At 39.1% G+C, this 26,415-nt stretch overlaps 1 protein-coding gene across 1 annotated transcript in view; it reads left to right on the forward strand.

Annotated features, from left to right (window-relative positions):
* KIF26B (kinesin family member 26B) overlaps positions 1-26,415 on the forward strand; it is a 330,120-nt gene that overhangs the window by 73,536 nt on the left and 230,169 nt on the right. Inside the window, exon 3 of the mRNA XM_032214888.1 lies at positions 23,794-24,327. Within this exon, the coding sequence (XP_032070779.1) occupies positions 23,794-24,327 (534 nt within the window). The remainder of the gene's footprint in view (positions 1-23,793; positions 24,328-26,415) is intronic.

The raw sequence follows: 26,415 nt of genomic DNA on the forward strand, positions 1-26,415 counted from the left end.
CTGAAAATACCAGTTGTGTTTTGATTCTGATACAACGTCATAATGTTTTATCCATAAATGCATGGCAATTGGGCGTCAACCAGGATAATGATGTTGTGAAAAATGAAGCAAGTTTGAGATGATTTGCCCATGAATAGATTACTACAATACAAGTCCAAGTGAGCAAAAATCCAGAAATTATTGTCTACATTCTAACTTGAAGTGAAAACCATAAACTAGTTTAAATCTGTAAAGCTTCTGAGACATTTTTAATACAACCCACAAACCTTCTTTTGCATTCCTGTTACATTTTTCTGATCCAGTCAGATATATTTCATAAATTTTTATATACCTAAAAATAATTACAAAAACGCTACTCTAATATTTTGGTTTATAATTATAAATTGTTGCCTTAGGTACTTGTATTTTATAATACGGTATATATTTCACATTTTGTCTGATGGCCAATTTATACAGAAGGCATTTTTCTTCGTATTGGAAAGTAGTTGTAGTTTCCATATGCTGAATGTGTGGTAGCTCTTAAAAAGATACAATAAAATGTCATAGGAGTTCAAATTTTAAAAAAGACACTTATTATATGATCCTTAACTTCTGTATCATACAGTTTGATTTCCTTTTCAGCAGGTGGAACACAAGACTCTTACTCTAGGCAGATCATGGATCAAATTCTGACTGCACTTATCCTGGTGTGCCTAATTTTAAAAAAATCAAATTGTACATGTCACATTTTTAATGAATTTACTTTAAACATTTTAAAGGTTAATAGAGATTTAATAATTTAATCATAAACTGTCATCATTATTAATATTTTAGAGTTGTAATTTCTGAGCTTTGAATTGTACTTTATGATATATTTCCTGTTTTATTTTCTGAAGTTTGATTTCTAGAAAGAAGAGTATACAAACATGAAATCATCAATTAGGGTAGTTGTTCTGTTGCAATTTTGTTTCTTTCCTCCATAGTGACTTTTTAATTATTATTTGAGATGATTTTTAATGTACTTTTATAAATAACTAGTCTTCTAGACCAGCGATGGTGAACCTTTTTTGGCTCACGTGCCATAAGCGGGGGGAGTGCAGGGGGGGTTGTGCGTGGGCGTGCTGCACCCATAATGCAATGTGTGACCCCCCCAGTGCGCATGCACGCATGACAGGTGCTCTCCCCATTTTTTGCATGCTTTTTTCACCCTTCCCAGGCTCCAGAGGTTTTATAGGAGCCTGGGGAGGGCGAAAACAGCCCCCCTGGAGGCCTTCCGGAGGCTTCAGGAGATTTCCTGAAGTCATTTCTGGTTTGCTCGTAAGGCTGTTTTTCACCATCCGGAGCCTTCAGGGAAGCCTCCTGAAGGTCCCTGAAGGCTCCGGAGGGCTTAAACCTGCCCTACGAGCAAACTGGAAGTCTGTTCCTGACCTTCCGGTTCCCCGTAGGGCTGGTTTTTTGCACTCTGGAGGCTTCAGGGAAGCTCCTGAAGCCTCCGGAGGGCCTCCAGGGGGGCGGGGGGCCTCCAAGGGGGCAGGGGGCTTTTAAAAAGGCTAAACTTAGCTTGCCAGCACACACAGTTATATCCCCAATTTCTTCAGCACTGTTGTAACTTTGAATTGTTATTAATGAATGGTCAAGCCAAGGACTATCTGTAAAATTTAGAATGACTGAACACATGAATACATGGAAATTCCATTCAACCAACTTAAACTTGCTTCTTAAGTTTTATGGACTATTGTTGTTCTTGTTTTATTGGCTGTTACTCTCTCTCTGATGTTGAAGTTGTGATGTTCTCTGAAATTGCTACCATGCAGATCTAGGAACAAACATATTGATAGTCATTAAAAACAAAACAAAACACCAGGACCTAAGAAACTGATGTTCAAGTCCACCTTCAGAGATGGAAGCTGACTAGATCATTTTCTTTCAGTCCATAAACCCCTTATTATACTTAATAGCAGGAAATGCTGTGTATGCTGCTTTGATTCCAGGAGAAAAAGCAAGACACTCACTTAAACACTCACTTGCTCTGATGATGTTACTTAGGTCAGTAATGAAATGTCTGCAAGGAAACAACCAAGTTCAAAGAGCATCAAACATTCCATAGTTCAACCCTGAGCTATATATATATTCTCTTCTATTGAAAAAGCAGAATATAAATCATAAGCAATAAATACATTAAAGCAGTATTCAATTTTTGATACAATCCTCTGAAGAGCTAGGTGCACCAAAGACTTCATACAGGCTCACTAGTAGGAGTCTATGCATATTTGTTTTCTGTCTTCAAATAGTCATCTTTATAACTTTCCACAGTATTTTATGTGTAGAAGCCCACTTAATTATAGCAAATATGGAAAGATACATTTTTCTATAGATATAGAAGAGAGCAAGAACTGAACTGATGTTGACCTTCACTGCTTTTTTGTGTAATTGTGTTAAAATCTCAGTGTGTGCCTATTTCCAAAGACAAACTGAATGAGGATGGCTAATTTATCACCTGTGGTTTTCCATAACTGTTTCTCAAAACCTCCTGGAGTAATTGTTTGTTTCACATATCAAAGGAAGCAAGATAAAATCTTATTACGGGTGTTATGTTTGTGTTAACATTTCTATTAACTCTCTTCTACTGGTGCAGCTTCAGATTAATTAGCTCTTCAAAGATGTTGAACAATCCAAAAAGAATCTTATCATTGAGAAGAATACAATCTATTCCCTTTTCTAGTTTTTTCTCTCATTAAGAATATATAGGTAGGCCTTGACTTAACAACCATAATTAAGTCCAAAATTTCTGTTGTTAAGTGAGACAGTTGTTAAGTGGGTTTTGCCCAGTTTTACGACCATTCTTGCCAAAGTTGAACCAGTTGCCAAGCATCTGAATTTTGATCACATGATCATGGGGATGCTGCAAAGGTTGTAACTCTGAAAAACAGTCCTAAGTCACATTTTTCAGTGCCGTTGTAATTTTGAATAGTCAATAAACAAACTGTTGTCACTTGAGGACTACTTATACAGAATTGGAAGGGACTGTTTAGCATGGAGGCTGGGCAATTCTTATCTTAAAGCCAACAACTTTGAAAAACACAGATTTAGTCCATCATATTCCATCTTCTGCTTATTTGAACCTACCTGAAAAAGTTATCTGATCTGCCTCATACAACTTCATCCCCCCCCCCCCCCCCCCCCGGTTGAATTAAGAAAACTGTATCTGTATCGTAGAGAAACAGAAGGCCTTATTATGATATGTACACTTTTTAAGTAGGCATAGGTTGAGGGTTGCTCTGATATTGCAACCAGATTATAAAGACAAGTATGATACAAAACCAGTACAGGTAGTCCTCAACTTGCAACAGTTCATTTAGTGACCGTTTGAAGTTACAACAGCACTGAATAAAGTGACTTATAACTATTTTTCACAGGACCATTACAGCATCTCCATGCTGATGTGATCAGAATTCAGACACTTGGCAACTGATGCGATCACTTTTTGTGTCCTCACAAGCAAAGTCAATGGGGAAGCCAGATTCACTTAATAGCCGTGTTACTTATTTAACAAGTAACAGAATAGCAAAGTTGGAAAGGACTTTGGAGTCTTATACCCCAATCCCATGATCAAACAGGAAACCCTCTACCATTTCAGACACATGGTCATTCAGTTAACATGGGGTAAAACTCACTTAACAAATGTCTCACTTAGCAACAGAACTTTTGGACTCAGGTATGGTTGTAAGTTGAGGATTACCTGTAATTCATTTGAATTGAAAATGGGCAATCCATTTAATTGCTGGCTAAATCATAATGTATTTTTCATAAGGGATTTTAGTTGGTTTTTTCTCCTTCAGGACCAGGCTGTTTCAGTGAAGTTCATATGAGAAAGGTCTGTTGAAACCTTAGGTCAGAATACTAATTGCTACCATACTATTTTTTTACTGCATTCTACTTAAATTATATAACCAATATTTTAGCTAATTATTTTTATTAGCTTAAGTGAAAAGTATTGTTTCAGCCGATGCTTCCAAATGCAGAGATAATACAAAGTGTTGCTTAAAAATACTGTTGATTTGAAATACTGCAGATAGACTGCAGATGGGACTGGCTTGAAGGAACTACATCTTGCTACAGTATAAAAACAGTTACAGTACCTTTAGGGCCCTTTCTGAGATAGTTTGATATGCCAATTTAACCTTTAACAAATTCAACAGCTTGGAAGCTGGCTATCTAAACTGCCTTCTTCCTTGTGTGAAAAATATTTCTGTGTCAAAGTGCTGACTGCTACTGAAAATGAAAATATATGCACTCAAATCTGCATAATGTCTTACTCAAAAGGTTAATGCTCCCACCTTTAACTTTTCCAGTTAGCTTTTGCAACATTTCATACATTTCACGGAAATTGGAAGCTTTCTTATGTGAACTCTGAGCAGAAGAGAATTTGATTGTAGGTAATAGCTCCATTAGTTGGACAGTACAGGACAAACCAATCACAAACACTTCCTTGGTGGTCTGCAGTCTCACTCTCCCCATCGCATTACAAAGATTTTAAAATCACACACACATTATTTTCTAATGTTCAGATGAAGCATTTTTCTCCATGGAAACAGAAGCACATTAAAAAAAATCAGTCCAGGAATATATCCTATGCTTGTTAAGGCAGAAATGACTACAGAATTAACCTTTGATCATGCTATTTGGGAGATGATTGTGAATTAGAACAAAAGTATATTATTTTTATAGTTCTTAAGGTCCTTCATTGCCAGGAAGTGCTATTTTGAGACGCTGCAGAAAAATCCATTACAGATATAGATTGAAATATAGGCTTTTAGTTTTAAATGGAAAACACCTGCTGATATCAATATTGGGCTCTAATTGCAGACTTTTGTTACGTAGTATGGGAAAGAATTTTAACACCCCTTAATGCTTTTTTCCTTCAGTCTATTTCATGACCAGATACACAGGAATATGTCTGGAATTCACACAAATAATTTATTCAAATATAGATGCTACTGTCTCTTGAATAATATCATAGACCAACCCCCAACTCTGATGGTTTTGTGTATACATATTTGTTTAGGTACTTACATAAATAATTTTTTTCTGGTCCAAGTTATGACTCCCATACAGAGTTGTTCAGTTGGCTCTGACCATTTGTGGCCCCCACTGTTGTTCATGCCTGGCATTCCTTTATAGCATCAATAGCATCTCCTCGACCTCTCGGCGGCTTTCGATACCATCGACCATGGTATCCTTCTGCGACGACTGCGGGAGGTGGGGGTGGGAGGCACTGTGTTACGGTGGTTCTCCTCCTACCTCTCGGACAGGTCGCAGTCGGTGTTAGTGGGGGGGCAGAGATCGACCCCTAGGCCCCTAACATATGGGGTGCCGCAGGGTTCGGTCTTATCCCCCCTACTATTTAACATCTACATGAAACCGCTGGGTGAGATCATTCGGAGGCACGGGATAAGATACCATCAATACGCGGACGATACTCAGTTGTATCTGTCCGCCCCGTGCCAACTCAATGAAGTGGTGGACGTGATGAACCGGGGTCTTGAGGCCGTTATGGACTGGATGAGGGCTAACAAGCTTGTACTCAACCCGGAGAAGACCGAGTGGCTGTTGTGTTTTCCTCCCAATAATTCGATCAGTGTTCCATCGCTCAGGCTGGGGGGTCAAATTTTATACCCCTCAGAGAGGGTTCGCAACTTGGGAGTCCTCCTGGATCCACAGCTGACTTTTGACCACCATCTGACGGCTGTGACCAGGGGGGCATTTGCCCAGGTTCGCCTGGTGCGCCAGTTGCGACCCTACCTGAACCGGGAGGCCCTCACAACAGTCACTCGGGCCCTTGTGACCTCTAGGCTGGAATACTGCAATGTGCTCTACATGGGGCTGCCCTTGAAGAGCATCCGGCGACTTCAGCTAGTCCAGAATGCGGCCGCGCGAGCGATTGTGGGTGCACCTCGCTTCACCCACATAACACCTATCCTCCGCGAGCTGCACTGGCTACCTGTCGATCTCCGGGTGCGCTTCAAGGTGCTACTTGTCACCCATAAAGCCCTACATGGTAGTGGATCTGGGTACTTGAGAGACCGCCTACTGCCAATTACCTCCACGCGACCTATTAGATCTCATCGATTAGGCCTCCTCCAAGTTCCATCTGCCGGTCAATGCCGACTGGCAACTACACGGAGGATAGCCTTTTCAGTAGTAGCTCCGACCCTTTGGAACGATCTCCCAGTGGAGATTCGTACCCTCACCACCGTCCAGACCTTCCGCACAGCCCTTAAGACCTGGCTAGCCCGTCAGGCCTGGGGACAAAGATAACTGTCCCCACCCGAATGATGAATGAATGTTGCTTACTATTTTACTTCTATGTATTGTTTGTGTCTATTGTCTGTATATCCCCCCCCCTCATTTTATGTAAGCCGCCCTGAATTCCCTCAGGGAAAAGGGCGGCCTATAAGTATTAATAAATACTCAAATACTCAAATACTCAAATTGGAGCTAATGAGGCCATCACCCACCTGATCAGAATGATCAGTGTGATCTTGGAAGGGAGGGGGTGTTGGAGCAATTGGGGAGGCATCAAAAGAAAAGTTCTCATTGTGATTGTCTACAATAAAAAAACCAAATTTCTAGAAACCTTATGTGATTAAATGGACAGGTGAACTTGGAAGCAACCCAAGTGTTACATGATCTCATATGAGATATAAGTGCTCTGCAACCAATAGGAAACAGTAACCACATTTAACATACATATGAATAGGAAGTTATCACAAGTTGCAGGAGAGGAAATGTCTAAATAAAAAAGAAAGAGGAAGGGAACTGATGAAAAAGGCCTGAAAGGAAATGTCAGGAGGACCAAATCACGTTTTTAAACCTGAAGGTTTTAAAATGCAAGAGTGTACAACTAAAGTTGCTTCCTCCTTGATTTGTCAAATCAGGTTGCCTCCTTAAATCAAGTTGCCCTCTTAAATCAAATTCAGTACCATTTTTTAAAAATGGGTCAACAGAACCTTCAGGAAATGACAGGCTAGCCCATTTTATATCTGTTCTAGAAGGCTAATCAAAGAAGAAGAAAAAAAATTAGGCACACAGAGGAGCATCCTTGCAATCAAAATGATCAGGAGACACCTTCTCTATAAGATAGGCTAGAATTTTGGGACACAATTAAGTAATTTCTACACCATTCATCTCACCTAAGTAAATCTGGAGGTGTTACACTTCGCTTGGAAAAAGGACAACTGAAGGAGGAAATAGGTTATCACCTATAAAGCCCTTCATGGCACAGGGCTGATTTATTTGCAGAACCTCCTGTCCCCAATCATTTCTGTTTGGACTATGAAAGTAGGCATGCTTTGAGTTGCTTTTAAGAAGCAAGGTTGCTTGGTAGAACCTAGGAGATACTCTGTCACAGCACCTCCCTAACACCTTGACTTTTTGTTCTTATGTAAAGCTCTGAAAATATGGTTCTTCCTGAGGTATTGGGCCAGGACATCTAGAATGAACTGTTGTGATTGGTTGATTCGGCTATTTCTATTACTTTATTGTTCTCTTTTCTGTTCTGAAAGTTTGTTGTATTTCTTTTCTTAGTGCCTTTTTTATGTTCCTAAAACTTGTACATTGGCTGGAGTTGCTTTTTGTGGCTTGGGCAGCCAAATAAATCAGTCAGAAAAACAGTTAGTTAGATTTTTTTAAAAACTGATTATATATCAAAAAAATCATGTTTAATTTTAAGATAAAGAAAGTGGATATAGATATAGTTTTGTTCCTCTATCAGAAAACCAGTGGTTATCCAGTGAGGTGGCTGGAAGAGATTAAAGTTGATGTATAAGCTTATAGATGTAAAACTATTCAGTTGCTGCTGAGAAGGAAGTTTAATTACTGTTGAACATTAAAATTGAGCATAGGAAGAAAATTAAAAGTTTCAGATCAAATCTTGGAAATGCTACAGGGTAAATACATCTGTTTACATTTAATGACATATTTAGAATAATACAGAAAATGCCTAGAGCCTTTAGTTTGCAATTTAATATGTGGAAGAAATATTTTAAATTCAGAATTCCTGAATTTCAGTATTGGATACAAAATCTTTCTTTTCCCAGCAATGAATTTGAAGCTTGTGTTTTCAGTAAAATCAGTTAATGTTACAGCAATACCAAACAATTTTTTTTTTTAAATTTCAAATGCTGTTCTGGGATACTGGCTCTTTATGGATAGCAGAAATTATCAACTTTGTGTTATTGGTGTAGTTAGTTGAAGCATAAAGTAGCTAACGGATGTTCTAGCAAATGTTAGGCAATGAATACAGTCAGTCAATGAATGAATAAGTGTTATTCATATTTTGAAAAAGGAATAAGAGGGAACCTAGCAACCAAATAGCCAAAGGACCTCAGTGTTAACAAACTTATAGCCAACACAGGATCAATGGAAGGGCCATACTCTAAAGAACCTCAGGTATGTAGCTATAGATAGAGACAAAACTCTTAAGATGTAACCCATTCTTTGAAAATCTGTCCAGAATGCTGAATAATGTTGTGTGATTATGGATGGATTGAAATTAATTAAATAGAAGGAAATTAGTGTCTTGGAAAAGAGTGTGTAGCTCTTGAGACTATGCACATACCTTCAACAAAATCCATTTGTGCCTTTTCATGTTGGAATGGGCAGCTTCATTTTTCAAAACTCCTGCAGGTTATATACTACATATTGTCAAATGATTTTAGTAAGAGCTTTGTTATCTCGCTGTATCTGAAGGCTGCCAGGTTGGAGAAGGCTGACTTTTGACTGAACGTAAGTTATATTATGTAAGCACATTTCTATTTTAAAAAATTCTAACTCTGATCTACATTTTATTATGAAAAAATGCTACAGTTCACCTTCTTGCATTGTTTTTCCTCTGAAAATTGTCCTTCAAGGTTGCTATTTGTTATTGAAATAGCAACCTTGGGGAAACAGTGAAACAGTCACTAAAATAACAGTGTAAACAAATCTCTTTCTGATTAATTATCAAATGATTTTCACTACTCTGTATTTTTCCTCTTCTGCTCCATTTGATTTGATTTTTTTAATTGTTCCTAGTTATTCCTATGTTTGTGTTTTTTTTCTCCAATCTTCTTCCTGATGATTGTTTACTCATTTATGAATCAAATTTATAAGGCCACCCATCTATGCAATAAAACTCTGGACAGCCATATAAATTATGGATCATATGCCCCTGAAGGCATGTTCCGAAAGTATATTAGCAAACTGCTTCCTATAGATAGGAACCTCTTAATCTAATCCGCCTTCGAGAGAACAAAAAAGTTGACGCTTGCCTCTTTTGCCTTCAGAAGCAGTCTAAATACAGTTGCCTCTCTAAATTGAAGCACTTTTTTGGAGCAGGTTTTATAGTCTTCTGCTTTCTCTCTTCCAGAAAGGATGTGCCTCTCTCACCACTGATGAGATCTATGCCCTAATGCACCTAATCCTAATTCTATCCATATATTTGGTTCTCAGAACTGAGGTAGGGACAACAGATCTATTCCTTGGTGGGACTAGAAATTTTGAATCTTCTTGAGCACTGCCAACACCGCCACCCCAGATTACTTTTGCTGTCCTGACATGGTTAGAAACATTTGAACCAGCAGGTCAAACAAATAAAACAAGATATGTTAAGAGTAAAACATATTTACCCATAAACTCATTTCCATTTTACCATCTTCTATGAGCCGGGAGTTGTACAAAATTTCCCTTGAGGGATCATCTACTTCAGGCATGCTCCTATGGATTCAGCAAGCACCTCTATTTCTAAATAGCCTAACCATGTTGTTAGCTGATTTGTGGTTCACAATTCCTTGGGAATGATTGCAAATTGTACTTATATCTGTAATGTAGTTAGTGCTTGAGAACGTTTTCATAAAAACATTGCATTTTAGTGGTCTGTTTAGATCCTGGAATGTAAATGCGGATGCTATTATATATCTTCTAAGATAATACAGAATGATATATTTTTTTGACTAAGTACAGAATCAATGCAAATCAAAGGGAACCTAATGTTTACAAAGGGCATCACAAAGTACCTTCTTTTGTTATTATTTTCTAGCCATAAAAATCTCTTCATTTTGGTGCTTTTGCTCGTGATAATGTTGGGTGCCAATTTTTTTAATATAGCAGGTCTGTTGAAGATAGGTGATACCAGCAGAGTACAAAGCACAGTCGGTTGTTTGGTACTTACATAGTAGGTAAGATACAGAATGTATGGGTCCATTCAGTGTGTAAAGCATACATTAGAACTCAAAATTATTCCTTTGACAATCAATTTCATTTGAGCTGTTGACTTCTCTCTTCTAACTACTCTTTTCTCCCTGATGTGGATATATTTGTCTTTAAAAAGAGTTTTGGAGTATCTTCCAGATTTCTTAGTGACTTTCCTACCTGATTGATTAGAAAAAAATTCCATATGACTATATAATCAAGCAACGATATATTTTAATTTGAGGCCTAAGCAGCTAAGATTGCCAAGTACATTACAAACATTTTTTTCTAATTCATTCATTCATCTCATACCCCAGTAGCTCGGAGCAGAGAGAGAGGGGCACTTGGGAATACTTGGGAAGAGATTTGTAATCTTAGTCCTCATTCATTGGACCACACAAGTGAAGCTGTTTCTTCATTCATGCTTGTCAGCAATTGACTTAATCAGGCAGGGTTGGTATATTTTTAGCTCACGGTTGGTGATAAGTGCCAAAGCGTTCGCAAGAGTGCAATATTTAGTAACAGGAGCTCATTTTGAGTCTGTCCTGCTTTCCTTTCCCACAAAGCTGGTGTCTGTCTGTGATATATTTCATCCATACGGGACAAAAACTGTAAAGATGCATGCAGCTTTCAATGGTCTCTTTTAGCCCTGCTAAAGAAAACTTACCACTGCAGTCTTTCATGCCCCGAATTATTCAGACAGGTTAAACTATTTTTACAATGAATTAATTAAGGGTACTGGCAATTGTCCTAATATGCGTGCAAATTTACACTGATTTTTGCTGTATAAACCACCTCCCCTCCCCAGCATAACATAAATAATCATATATTCTGCAGAGAATCCTTAATTATTGCAGTTTGAATGAATAAAGAACATTATGCAATAATTTAGGAAAAGAACTATGCACCAGTTTAATTCTGGTGGCAAAATTGTATACCTAAAAATAGAATAGAGGAGATGCTTCCTCTCATTATCATAGTTGGTTCAAGAAGAATTCTGGCAACATAAGATTCCTTAGAAATAAATTTATGGTTTGCCTCAGCAAAATGTTTAAAAATCAATGGGAAATGGATAACGTTGTTATTATATAATGTGGCTTCTATTTCCTGTATATGCCAAACAAACATTTTGCAGAGATGAACTGCAACTATTTACTTGTGGTGCAGGGATAGAGAGACTTTTGATAAGATAGTGTGGCACCAAGATAGATCATTTCATGCTTGTTAAAGAGGGTGGGTAAGCAAGTATACTGTTTTAGGGAAAGTAACCCTGTACAATTTCAGCAATAGTTAGTCATCCTTTCAGCTTCTTGTTTAGTAGAGAGAGAGATAATTTTGCTAGTAGCATGTTTGCTAATTTGTATTCACCAGACTAGAAACCACAGGCCCTGTTGGCACAAAACTCCCGTGGATTTCAGTTTATTCGAGCATTTTGTTATTTTAACAGAAATGGTGCAATTTTAACAGTTGGACGCTTTGGCTTTTCAACAGTCAAATGGGGAAAGTCGTATGTCTCAGCAGTTAATTCAGTTTTAGATTCAGGCTGGAATCATCCAGATGTGGTGAGACTGCAATTCCCAGAATCCTCCGTCATGAAGAAATAAAGCTAAAATAATTTACTTTCTCATACTGTTTCCTGTAAAGTGACAGAGACTTTGCTTAGGAAAATAGCTTCTGTGCCATCATTAAAGCAGGGAATAAAATCATTTTTTAAAAAACAGTCTTTTGTGTGTGTGTGGTTTCTATCACAGAAACAGCCTTTGTTCCCATTAGTGTATCTTAATTAGTTATTTTGCTTCACACTGGGAGTGATAGTCTGGAAGTCACACTTACGTTAGGGTAGAGTCATGCAGCCTTTGATCTCCCATCTTTTCCCACCTTCCAAATATTTGGTGAGAGGTGATGGATCACCTAACCCAATGTTATGCTTTCCCACTAAGAAGCTATGTTTCTATGCAGCATGTGTACAAATAAGTGGCTCAGTTGTGCTCAAAGATAACTTTTATTGCTTTTTTAGTTTCCTCTGACCTCCATCTGCAAGTTTTATTTCTTTTTATTTGCATTTAGATGTAGTTTTTCCAATCTGAGCCTTTGAAGAAAGATACAGAATAAAAAATTCTAACCAAAAAACAGTAATCAATCATCACTATAAAACAAGGTGGAAATAAATCATGACAAAATGTAGAAGCTCTCAAATAAACTCACAGTAATAGCTAGTAAAGCAGACTCAAGGCAGCAATTCAGGCAATAGCTATATCTCTATAGAGTAACATGTATTTTGGCCTTTGCAATATGCATGCATAGAGAAAACCTAAGTGTTAAAATGTGGCCCTGATAACTATATGAGCTGTGTAGTATGAAAATATATTTCATTTGATAGTTCGTGCATGTTGCTGTATTTTGTGCATCACTTACCTACAGAGAAGCGGAAAAATGAGAACAATAATTTTGTTTTCATGAAATTGGACTTAGGTAAGGCATTGTAGAGGTAAAGCAGCTTTGAGGTAAATGAAGATGACAGACTGAACCCTAATGCATGGAAGATAACAAAGCTGTGATAGAAAAATTGGTAATGGATGAAAGATGGCATCTGATTTTAAATAGGGTTCCAAACAACAACAATAACAACAACGACTTAACTTGGGAGTTGTCCTGGACAAGTGCTAATTGGAGAGTGTCAGATAGAAATATAGGAATGCACAGTGGCTCAGTGGCTAAGACACTGAGCTTGTCGATTAGAAAGGATGGCAGTTCGGCGGTTCGGTCCCTAGTACCATATAATGGAGTGAATTTCCTTTACTTGTCCTAGCTTCTGCCAACCTAGCAGTTTAAAAGCATGTAAAAAATGCAAGTAGAAAAATAGGGATCACTTTGGTGGAAAGGTATCAGCGTTCCGTGTGCCTTCGACATTTAGTCATGATGGCCATATGACCACAGAGATGTCTTTGGACAGCATTGGCTCTTCAGCTTTGAAACAGAGATGAGCACCATCCCCTAGCGTCAGGAACAACTAGTACATATGTGCAAGGGGAACCTTTACCTTTACCTATGTATGATATATGTATGCAGGTAGGAGTACATTTTGTGTGTGTGTGTGTATATATATGTGAGTGTGTGTATGTGTGTGTGTGTGTATGGATGTATGAATATTTAGGCCACTATCCTATCTGGGGAGGGCTGATCTTGACTTGGTTATTCATGTACTAATAACTTGTGATCCGTGTAAGGCTGTCTTTAATGATTTTTGATAAAGTTGCAATTCAACTGGTGTATAGTGGAACTTTCTGGGAATTGCTGTAGTGGGTGCCATATAGTTAGTTAATGAGCTTATGTTAGTAATACCTGGATGGAGAACAATGGCTGAAATTGAACCGAGTCAAAACAATAGCTTTGGGATTTGGGTTCTTTGGTCCTTGGATAATTGCTATCTCTGGTCTTGGGTGCAATTGCATTACCCCAGACAGACCCAATGCATAATTGGTGTGTGTGTGTGTGTTTGTGTGTGTGTATGTGTGTGTGTGTATGTGTGTGTGTGTTCTCGACGGATGACTCCTGCTCAGGGAGAAAGTGGCAGTCATAGCTAGAAGGGCCTTTATACAACTGTGGGTTGTGCATCAATTACACCTTTCCTTGACCAAGAATCCCTGCTCATAGTTATTCATCTCCCATTTTGACTATTGCAATGCACTCTACATGGGGCTGCCCTTGAAAAGTATCTGGAAGGTTCAATTGGTGCAAAATGCTGTAGCCGGTATGGTTTTATGCAGACCTAGATTTACACATACATCATGTGTCTTGTAGGAGTTGCGTTGGCTGCTAATTTATTTCTGGGTCTAATTCAAAGTATGGGTTGTCACTTTCAAAGCTCTGCATGGCTTTAGGACTAGGTTATTTAAAGGATAGTCTTTTCCCAGACATATCTACCCAACCCACTGAACTGGGAAGGCAGGGAATGTTATGGGTTCTCTCTCCTAAGATCCATCTAGCAAGACTAAGAAGAAGGAACTTCACTGCACTAGCATCTTCTTTGTGGAACATCATCCCTGCAGAGATAAGATTCCACCCCCCCACTTTCGTAAGGCCCTGAAGACCTGGTTCTACCAACAGGGCTTGGCAGAACCAAGGGAACCCCAGAGTGATAATGAGCCCATCAAGTGGCTTGCCTGATTGTTGTCACCAGGAATGGGGGCTTATTGGTCTTTATATTGGAGCCCTTGTAAGCTACCCAGAGTCACCGAGAATGAGTTGAGTGGCCATTAAAAAATTCTAAATAAATAAATAAATAAATAAATAAATAAATAATAAATAAATAAATAAATAAACAAACAAACTGACTGCTGTACAAGATTTGCAAATTTAGACTTCTAGTTTTAACTATAGGATAAGAAATACTTTCAATATTTTGATGCTCTAACCATCACAGGCTTTTCCCTTGATAGAGTTCAGCAATTAAATGCCTATGAGAAGCTTCCAAATAAAATATTTTGGAAGTAGTAAATAAATGTCATGTCTTAAATGCATGATAGCCTTATTTCCATATATTTAAAGCTCCCTAAACTGGTTGGTAATATTAACTTGTACTAAGTTCCATAATGTGCCTCTGTGATATGTGAAAACATATTTCTTTTTATCTTTCTGATCTTTTCTAATTTACTTGTCATTCATATTCCTTGGATGGCCTCAAATTCTAGCATTAAGAGATGTTTATCTCCCCACTCATTTTTTCCCAGCTGTGTAGAATTTGAAATACTTTTAGCATGTTTCTCCTTAACTACCTTTCCCCCTAGTTATAACATTTCCTTATCAGGGAGTTGCAAGATGCATTAATTTTGTATATGTGAAGCATTTCATAACTATTAACATTTTAATCTTGAATCAAAGCACCCTTTGACTTCTTTCTGGGGGGTGGGTAGACTATAGCCTCTCCCTAAATCTAGTTGATGTTTGTTCATGGTATTATTACCTATGGCAGCTCTGTGAAGAAGTATGTGGTTATAACGCACCCCTAGCATTCTATATTCAGAGATTACCATTGGTTCTCTTCATATTTCCAAGCCATTCCTATATCATCTTCTACCCCATGGGTAATTCATACCAACTTGGAAGCTCTTCAACGCCAGTAAGTTTTTCTTTAGGATTTAGTTTAAGAACATTTTAATGCCAAACATTAAGAGTTTGTATCTGCTTTAAGTGGAACCTACTGCGTGTGTAATTTAAACCTCTGTATTTTATGGTTCCAGAGAAAATTTCTAGATGTACAATATACAGAGATACATAGCTCAGTGGAGGCTAGTTGCTTTCTCTGAAGAACATATCAAGTTCATTCTTCAGCTAATATCTCAGACAAAACATATCTCATGATCACAATTTTTTGATTGAGCCTAAAGACCAAACCAATTATTATGGCCCTTGCCATAAGAGTTTGAGGACAGGAAAAAAAATTGCATATCTAGAAAAAAAAATCTAGAAAACCCTTTGGTAATATAAACATCAGAATCGAATCTTTAAATTTATGAACTCTCCAGACTGATTTCTGCCTAACATATGATCTGCCAGTTTGAGTGCCAACCAATAAGCATGCTTTATAGACTACTGGGCATTTAAAGAATATATATATATTTTGTGGCACCAGGAGGCCCATCTCTATTTTCTTCTCCAACCAACCATGATAATTTTAAATTTGTTAAATCATCTAGGCAGAAATTACTCCTTGTGCAGAGTTCCCCAACCTTTCTGGCTGGACCAGCGGGGGGAGAAGAGGGAATGGTTCCATGCAAGTGGTTGGCAAGCTTGCACATGCACATCTCCATTTTGCGCACACACCGTGCATGCGTACCTGCTGTTCACATAAATGTAACGTGTGCAAGTGTTCAACTGCTGCTCATGCAAGTGGGGATGCATGCAATCTCCCACCATTTCCACGGCCTGGTTGCAAACAGCTCATGGCCCACTAGTGGGCTATAGCTCAGTGGTTGGGGATTGAGATTGAAATTGAGATTTGTTTTATTTATATGCCGCTCTATTCCGGGAGGGACTCAGGGCGGCGAACAACTCAATGGGGGAAAGGGAACACAAAGTACAATACAAGTAGTTAAAATAGCCAAGAATCACACAGCCACACAGGTCGAGAGGGGAAGGGAACTCATCAACCCCAGGCCTGCCGGCACAGCCAGGTTTTAACAGCTTTTCGGAAGGCCTGGAGAGAGGTGAGGGTCCGAATCTCTGCGGGGAGTTCGTTCCAAAGGGCCGGAGCTGCCACAGAGAAGGCCCTCCCCCGGGTGGTAGCCAGGTGGCATTGGCTGATAGACGGAACCCGGAGGAGGCCGACCCTGTGTGATCTAATGGGTCTTTGGGAGGTAATTGGCAGCAGGCGGTCTCTCAAGTACCCAGGTCCAATACCATGAAGGGCTTTATAAGTTACGACTAGCACTTTGAAGCGTATCCGGAGACCGATCGGTAGCCAGTGCAGCTCGCGGAGGATAGGTGTAACGTGGGTGTACCGAGGTGCACCCACAGTCGCTCGCGCGGCTGCATTCTGGACGAGTTGAAGTCTCCGAATACTCTTTTTTTTTTTTCACTTTTCCTTTTCCATATTTTTTATTTCTTTTCATTTTCATTTTATACAATCACTTATATACTGTGCGTAACAAAAAAAACAAAAAAAGGGAAAAAAAATCCACCATAAAAAACCAACATAACACTTCAATCCCCCATACACCCTTTCTTCTCCCCCTCCAACTTTCATTTCTCCCCTCCAACATTCCCCTCTTCTACTTCCCTTCCCCCTCAGACATCTCCCCCTCCCTCCATCTCACCCTCCTTACATTCCCCTCTCACTCCCTCTTTACTTCTCCCTCTTCTTTCCCTCTACTCCTCACTTTGGTGTATCCCTACAATTAATCTATTCAGTTTATTTTTTAGAAAATGAAAGAAAAAAGAAAAGAAAAGCGAGCAACAGTATACAAGTGCATTCTTATTGTTCTAAGAATTGAAACTGTATTTCCACCCTCCCCCCTCCCCCCTATAATCCCCCCTCCCTAACCCCCTTACGGATTCCCAGGTCCCATACCCGGCATAGTTCTTTAACAAGCACTGGAGTGTAATAAGACCAACTAACTTTAAAATTAAAAGAAAAAAATAGAAAGAAAAAGACACACAAAAAAAGAAAAACAAGAAAGATCAATAAACCCGCTACATTAACACAGCTTCCCATCCTCTGTAAATCTTAAACAATGTGCCTCATTCCAAATTTCGGTTATTTTATTACTTGCAGGGTTTCAAACTCTATTAGAGCCAGGTAAGTTAATCAATTGGGGTTCTCCAACTAAAGGTCTCATTGCTTTATCTATCTATTCGGACCTTTAATTTATCTCTTTTTTATCCAAATATCCAAACCTTTCTATAAAACCATTAAACTCAAGTACTTCTTTCATTTTTCATTTCCAACACCTCCCATTCTGTCCTTACCCACATCCACGTGTAAATTTTTTACCTTCCACCCTGCCTTTACCCATGTCCACATATATATTTTATCCGCGTCCATTGCTCCTCACATATTTACTCCACCTTCCTGGAGACTCTCTGACTAATCTTTCTTAACCTTATATTGAAATAGCAATTCATACAAACATCAGCTTGCATTCTAGCCCCAAGTAGTCTAGTTATGCTTTTGCTACCCTTCCATCTCCCACGCAGCTCCCAACTCCGTTCGTCCCAAACCACAACTCAAGAAGATCGCGATCTCCGCTCTCCTCGCCTAGGAAAATAATTCATGCGCAATTTGAGTTAGAGTTCAAACAAATCTTATATACAATATATGTCCACAATCAGCAGCGCTTCTTTCAGCCTCCATATCTCATCATCGATGTACAACTTTTCCATTTTATACCAGGCAGAAATCATGAAGTTTTAAAAGCATCGCTAAGTCTTTATTCTTTACTCTTCTGCCCTTCCGGAAGAGGAAAGCAACACCCTCCGCCTTGTAGCCACGTGTCTCGCTGCTTGTCTTCTCCTTCTCCTTGTCTCTCTCCAGGTCCGGATGAATCAGGAAGTCCCGCCTTCAGGGTCTTGTAATAAAATTCTCGGGCTTCACAGACAGAATTAATGCGGTGTTTTTGATTGCCAAATGTAACTGTAATGACAGCTGGGACTTCCCATTTGTATGGAATCTGAGAATTTCTGAGTTCTTCAGTTAAGAAAATGTAATCTCTCCTTGCTCTTAATATTTGAGATGGTATCTCTTTAAAAACAATCAAGTCCTGTCCATCAATTCTCAACCTCTTGTTGTAAAGCTTCTGTATTATCACATTTCTGGATTCCCTTGTGGTAAAGTATATAATTATGTCCCTCGGAAGCTGTCGCTGTTTTGCTACCCACGAATTCTGGCGGTAAATTTTTTGAATCTGCCAATCAAAGTTAAGTCCCGGACTTCCCACCGAGCGGCTAAGAGCCTCAAAGAAGATCTGTTTCAAATTCTCCTGTTCGTTTTCACGCAGTCCTCTAACTCTTATTGCAAACGCAGTCTTATTATAATTTATCATGACAAGTTGTTTTTGAGCATTTTCAATTTCCTGTTGTAACGTTTGGATTTTGGATGTCAAATTAGAGTTAGTTTCTTCCAAAAGTTCCAATTTATCCTCCGTTTCAGCAATATAATCTGTCATAACTGTCATTACTCCGATCATATCCTCCTTTGCTTGAGCAATTTTAGCATCAAATTGATCATATAAATCCGATATCAGTTGATTAATTTCCTGTCTGAAATTATTAAGCGTTTTGAGAAGAAATTCTTGTGTTAACAAATCTCCAGTGGAGGGCGTGGGAGGCAAGGGCAGCGACTTCATAGCAATTTTTTGAGATGTGTTATTAAGGAAGCGCTTCTGCTTAGATTTGGGAGCCATTCCAAAAAAATAAAAAATAAAAACAAGCAATCAAGCAAGCCAACAATTAAAGTCTCTGCTCCCCTCAGTTAATCTTTTAACAGTTAATACGGAGAAGCCTTCAGGAGAGTAGGGCTGACTAAGTACGTCACATCAAACACAAAAGCTATAAGATCGCCATCTTGTGACGCAGCTAGAAAAGGGAGCCTTTTACAAAATTGAAGCTGGTATTTTGGATAATAATAGAAGAAATTCCTCAGGAATGGTCCCCGCCCGGATTAATTTTTAAATAGCTTAGCTTTGTCCTGGGGGGGGGGGCAACCTGCCTAGGGCTGCAAAAAAGCAGCTGCGAAGAACTGGCTGGAGTAAAAGCTCAGCTAATGTTGAACCTCTTCTCCATTCACAGCGGAAAAAAAAAGGCTGTGAATTACAAAGAGATCCTAACATCTGACCTTCTCCCTGCCCCTTTCTGCCAGAAAGGGGAGATATCTATAGATCTTATAAGATATACAGACCAGAACTCTGAGAGGAGCTCCGTTGAGCTCCCGTCGGCGACAGCCTCCTCCCCCAGAAAGCCGAAGTCTCCGAATACTCTTCAAGGGCTGCCCCTTGGATCTCTGTCCAAGTGCCGTATGTCCTGGAATAAAAATAGCAGAAGCCGGGAAATGCTGCCTTTTGATAGCCTCACAGATTCTTTGGAGGAGCCTCCACAGTGGAGATCAGACTGTCATCAATTGCTGCCTGCATTCAGAGTGATATTGAAGAATGAACTACCCCTGGAGGACCTTCTAACAAGATCAAGCTATATTCTGTTTTATTCTTTTTGAGCAGTTGTCATTGCTTTCACTCTGACTTCTTTTTATGTCTTCTGTGGATTGTTTGAAATGATTTTTTAAAATATCTTGTAAGCTGCTGATTATCAAATTGATTGAAGTGAGGTACAAATGCAATAAATAAAACAAATAGGGCCTTTTTTGTGCCTTTGAGATTTTTTACCTCACCCTTATTATTTTTAGATTCTTTTAATTTAGAAAAATGGAAAAGAGACACGTGGTTTAAAGAAAAAAATCCCTGAAAAATTCTTTATAAAGAATGCCTGTCTATGATACATAAGCCTTGTAAAGTTAATGGCCTTTAGAACAGTGTTTTTCAACCTTTTTGTGCAAAGGCACACTTTTTTCATGAAAAAAATCACGAGGCACACCACCATTAGAAAATGTTAAAAAATTTTAACTCTGTGCCTATATTGACTATATATAAAGTAATTTTCCCACGGCACACCTTACACTATGTCACGGCACACTAGTGTGCCGCGGCACAGTGGTTGAAAAACACTGCTTTAGAAGTATGTCCATATGGGTACAAAATGCAAGGGTAAATTGCGATACGGAGGGTATCCAAAGAGACTAAAAAGGAGTTGATAGGGAGCAACTCCTAATAGTTTGCCTTCTGTTAAATGCACGTTTTATTATAGGGCATGAAATAACAGATGCTGCTTTATGACATTTTGCATAACATTTTCTCAAAATTCCAAATGAGTTTCCAAAAATCTGAGGACTCCTGCTTTGGATAGAGAGATCTTTGAATAATTGATGTGATGCTTCATGCTTAACATTTTTATCAGTCCTTCAGTGTAGACCTAATTAAGAAATTAGCTCAGCAGAGATTCCAGGAATGTTTTTTTTATTGTAAGGTACAATAGCAAAATCTTGGAAGTCCACCCAAGATGATCTCTGACCTATCTTATATTAAACAAAATCAATGCAAGGTTATTTTCAATCTCTTCCCTCTGTCTTAGGACAATCTCTTCCCCTTAATGTTTTTCTCATACTTTCCCCAGGTCTATTATAAACTCATTTACATGTTTGCTTTGTGGCCCCTAATTTGAATAGGCGTGTTCATTAACTTTATTAATAGCTGCCTAATAAGCTATCAAGAATACAAGATTTATAGGTACCTTAAGTGTAATGGGCTGTGAGAATGACCTTGAGAGACAGGAAGAAGAGATGCAGCCTAGACAACTGTCTGATAAGAGAATGAGTCCAAAGCAGGAATGGTGATGGAGAAAGCATCTCAGAACTGACTGTCCAGCATCTCAGAATTGACCCTCCCTAGTTCTCTGGAACACAAAGGCAACACTGATGTCTGTCCTTCAAGACAATCCAAATCATAAACCAAAACTCAAAATATTAATACTTCCTTTATTGTAAGGTTACAGTAACAGGATCTTGCAAAACTAAAAGCACTTCCATCTTTTCCTCCTTTTCATTCCAGAGAACCAGGAAGAACTAGGAAGGTCAGTTCTGAAATACTTTCTTTACCTCCATTCCTGCTTTGAACTTTTTTTCTTATCAGACAGTTGTCTAGGCTGTAGCTCTTCCTCCTGTCTCTCAAGGTCATTCTCGCAGCCTAATAGAGAAAATACTAGTCTAAAAAATGGCCGTAGTGAAGGGATTAGGTTGCTTTAAGTTTTTGGTGTGAGAAATGCCTTCCAATGAAAGAGCTTCAGTTTTACTCAGCAATAAGCTGAAATAGGTAAATGACACAAACAATAGAATAAGTACAAGACAACATTATTATATGGGTGGTATCAGACGTGGGTTGCTGCCGATTCGGCCCGGATTGGCCAAACTGGTAATAGCACCAGCAAGAGGCTCCATCCACCCACCCGGATGCTTCTGCGCATGTGCAGAAGCGTTGCGTGCCCGAAACAGTATAAAATAATTAATAATCTACCTCTGGGTGGTATATTTTACGTATCCAACTATATAGACAGGACTAGGCCACCTGCCTAGTCCTTTTTTAATTTTGTAATTCGTGTAGTATTTTCTATGTGATCTTTGAAATTGGGATCATCTGACTCTTTTCATATATTCTACTATGTTAGCTTACAATGCAGTGGGGATACAAGTTTGGTAGCTTTCCATTAAACCTCTCTGAAACACAACCAAACTTTCTTTATCAGAAAAGAAGCATGTAATTATAACCTTGAATAACGAAATTGAGTTTTGAAAAGCTCTAAGTTTCCGTCCCCAGCTGGACTTTTAGAAAGACTGCCAAAATAGCATAGACTTTTCAAGTTGACAGTAAGTCCCACAAGCAGACCTAGTTCCCCAATGTTTCTTGCTGAGTTTTAAAGCCTAAGAAGCTCAAACAGTGTGTGTAACTTGGCATCCTCCTGCTACTTATGCTGTGCAACTCAAATTATACATAGCTTGAACTCCTTCTGCCAGTTTTATGCACACCTAGGGGACTAATAAACTTGCTGCTCATTAAATTCACAGGTAGCCCCCCTGGAACTGCACAGAAAGTAAACTAATGCCAAAACATTACAGTGATTCTATTCCAGCAATCAGTTTGAAAGCTTTGATGTAAATAATAGTAATCTGTTTTCCCCTATGTGATCTATAGCGGCCATTCTGGATCATTTTCTGCAGAATTACTTGTTTCAGGGATAAAGTTGGAATATTAATTTATACATTGATTATAAAGATATGCTTATTATTAGGAAAGTTGATATACACTTTGTTTTGGTTCATATATTTGATTTCTTATTCATGTTCCTGAAGTTTTTTTTAGAGATTGAATAAGGTGAAGTTAATTTTCTAGTAATGCATTTTCCATTAAAAAAAAAAAGCTCTAGAAATTTAAACTCATAAACTGGTTTAAATCTTACAATTGTTTTAGATAGATCTAGATGGCCCAGTAGGTGCTCTTCCTTCTGCCATGACATAAAGATTTCTGCTTGATTGTGCTACTTTTTTTGTCTGCAAAGGGTCAATCTTCCGAAGGCAGAAATAGGCTGGAAAGATTCCTGTATGATTATCTGCCGAAAGTGAACCTGATTAAATATATGGGTACCAGAATATTGGTGTTTTGCTTTCTATGTTCAATGTTCCTAGGCCAGCACAAGTAGTTCATCCAAAATATAAGGTGACAGTAATTGTAATATTAAACATTTCTGTTGACGAGGAAATGCATATGCCTGATGCTCTTATAGTAGTCAGAATTAGATAATGCTTTCTCATTGTTATTCAGGTTTCTCTGGTCTTCTGTTAGCAATTATTTTTTGGGGAGAGTTTGACGTAAGAGATACCATGATTCATTAATCATTTAATCTCCATGTGTTGAATTACTATGGACTTTAGTGAAAAGAGAGATGTTTCTTCAATTTGTAAAGATGGAGTGACTTCCCAGCAGTGAATAATAGTATTTATTCCTTCTGTCTGAGCTTGGTGGTTATTTTCCTGATATATTAATTTTAGCATTATCAAATACTGTTTGCATTTATTCTTGTTTTAAACTTACTTCACTTCTCCACATTTAAGAAAAATTATATGTTTGAAAATAGAGAGGAAGGGATATTGAGACCACCCTTTTGAATATAGAAGTCTGTAAGTGAGCTCCACCTGTGGTTTCCTTTTGTGAGCTGCTAGAAGGTTGATCCTTTTGAATAGAACAATCAGTAGACAAGGAGGAATTGATAACATCAAATTTTAAAGTACAAATTTTTAATTAACAAGTCTGAGTAAATGGGATCTAATTAATAATGGAAGAAAGAACATGATTTCCAATTTAGTTTTAGCAGAAACATAAAGATACTTACATTCTATTTTTTTAAAATCAACACTACAGTAAATACAATGTAGCTGATTTCTTTTTGTCCTTTTAGTTTAATGGTTTCCTCTTACTTTTTGGTTTTTAGGATCCGGCATTTTCTTCAGTGATTCATGACAAACTACAGGTTCCCAATACTACCCGGAAAGCATGGAATGAGAGAGACAACCGGTGTGATGTGTGTGCCACTCACCTGAACCAGCTGAAGCAGGAGGCTATTCAGATGGTCTTAACACTCGAACAAGCAGCCAACGCAGAACACTGCGATGCTTCTCCTGGCTCTCCTCCTCCCCTTCCCAATATTCCCACCTTAGTGGGCTCTCGACATATGGGCAGCCTGCAACCCAGAGACTGGACATACCTGTCTGCTCCTTATGCTACTTCCAATTATGCTGGCTTTCTGCCTAACAAACTCAGTGGGAAAGTGAACAACATAGGAATCGTTAATGGGATAGAGAAGAAAAATGGTTCCTTGGGACACCAGACAAAGGTCAGTGTACAGATGGCTACCAGTCCCAGCAATGGTAACATCCTGAATTCTGTGGCTATCCAGGCTCATCAGTACCTAGACGGCACGTGGTCCTTGTCAAGAACAAATGGTATTACTCTGTATCCCTATCAAGTAAGTAGCGTTAGAAAGGATTTTCCCTCATTGATTCATACCTACAGAGTACTTTGTGGCTTTAAGAAATATGTGTGTACTAACTAATTCTATGATAGTGTCAGGTTATTTAATATAGAGTGGTTGATCTCATTTGCAATGACAGGAATTCATGACACTAAAGTAAACCAAACATGCTGCCTTATTTTTGCAGTCTTCACAACCATTCTGTGGATTGCTAAATTAGCATTGCAAGTAATAGATCTTTAGAATGAAGCAGTAACTGGATCTCAGATAGGTTCGGTGTTACTAAACATGTTTGATAAATGCAACTAGTGCTGCAGAGTTCTAAACATAAAAGTAGTGGTTTCTTTGCATGTTGAGTGGGCATTTTTTTCCTGGAAAATCTCCTAATGGGGAGAAATACAAATGCTGGATCTTTTTTCTTCGCTGCCTAGAAGAGTTTTAGCAGTAGTCCTTTGGAATTTTCTTCCTTCTATATTTCCAGCTGGAAAAGACGAGAAATGGAACTGGATTAAGCGGTTGAGATCACCATCCCCACAGTGGGAAGGGATGTTCTAAAGCAGTGGTTCTCAACCTTCCCAATGCCGCGACCCTTTAATACAGTTCCTCATGTTGTGGTGACCCACAACCATAACATTTCCATTGCTACTTCATAACTTCTCATCCAAGAAGCTTCTTCAGCTCTGACAGGAGAGGGGGGAATGGAAGGATTTCAGTCTCCAAGGAATATATATCCTTCCATTCCTCACTGTCCTGTCAGAGCTGAAGAAGCTTCTTGGATGAGAAGCCAAAAGTCTTCAAAGGAAAAATAAAGTCCAGTTGCCTCCAGAAAAAGCACCTTTTTGACATAACCTGGTTAACCCAGGGAACCCATGTCCCCATGGACTCTGGAATCTCCAACGTCTAAAGTGACCCCCCCTGACAGCTGTATAACTGCGGAGGGTTGTTTATCGCAGCAACCATGGCTGTTTTCTTCCTCCTCTTCCCCCGTCCCCCAGGCCACAACACCGGTCTCTCTCCCCTCTTGGCACAGCCAGCCCATCAGTTCCTGCCTCAAGGACTCTGACCCTTCCCCTCTGGCTGGCGGCAGGTCACCAGCATTTGTTGTCAAAACTGCAAGCGGTCCACTCCAGAGGCTGCAGCTGCCTGCCCCTACCCCTACCCCGGGCCATCTTTACCAAATGCCCTTTCTCAAAACCGGGCTTCCTGCCTGGGCTTAAAACTCTGACATACATTTCCTAATAAGCTTTCGCAGGTATTGACCAGCCTACTTTTCAAAAGGGCAAACCGGGGGTAGAATTAACGAGGGACCCCAGTTGGTTTTTGTGTGTGTGTGTGAAAGCGCCACTGAGAAATCTTCACGAGCAAAGAGTTTGAAATCCGGTGGGAGTTTCTAACTCGATTATTACACCTAGCAGCCGCCGCAGAGATCGTGGTGAGTTTCTCCTCCCTCCCTCTCTCTCGCTCCCTGCTCCTTTCTCCCAGCTTAAGGTGCTGGGTTTTCTATTCTTGATTTAGCTCCTGTGGCTAATTTGTCCTCAATGCCTCGGGGAAGAGACAGTGGGAGTTGGAAAAAGATTAAACCCGCAGGAACAGTGCCGGGTTCCTAAAAGCCATGCGGCTCCTTCCACGTTGCCAACCTCATTTGTGTGTTCAGTATGGTCCTCTTCCTCACGAGGTCTGCTTAATCCTCTAGGCCCTAGAAAGATCATCTATTTTCCGATGGTCTTAGGCGACCCCTGTGAAAAGGTCGTTCGACCCCCAAAGGGTTCATGACCCACAGGTTGAGAACCGCTGTTCTAAAGGATATAGTTTCTACACAATCTTGCAGAATCAGCCTTCAAAACCATGTTGAAGAGTCAATGTACGAGGAGAAGTCTAGTGTGGCAGAAGCCTGCTAAGACATGTTAGCAAAGCCAGAGAATGTGTTGTTACTATTCTTATGTGATTGTAAGCAGGTGTGACATCATCTTTAAAGAGGTAATGGTATTTTGCTCTCCCTTTTTGTTTGCTTTACTGATTCTCCATTTCAGTTTAATGAAGGCTAAATTACAATCAGACTCAACCATTTGTTGAATAATGGCC

Source organism: Thamnophis elegans, chromosome 4 (genome assembly GCF_009769535.1).
Source record: "Thamnophis elegans isolate rThaEle1 chromosome 4, rThaEle1.pri, whole genome shotgun sequence".
Classification (NCBI taxonomy): Eukaryota; Metazoa; Chordata; class Lepidosauria; order Squamata; family Colubridae; genus Thamnophis; species Thamnophis elegans.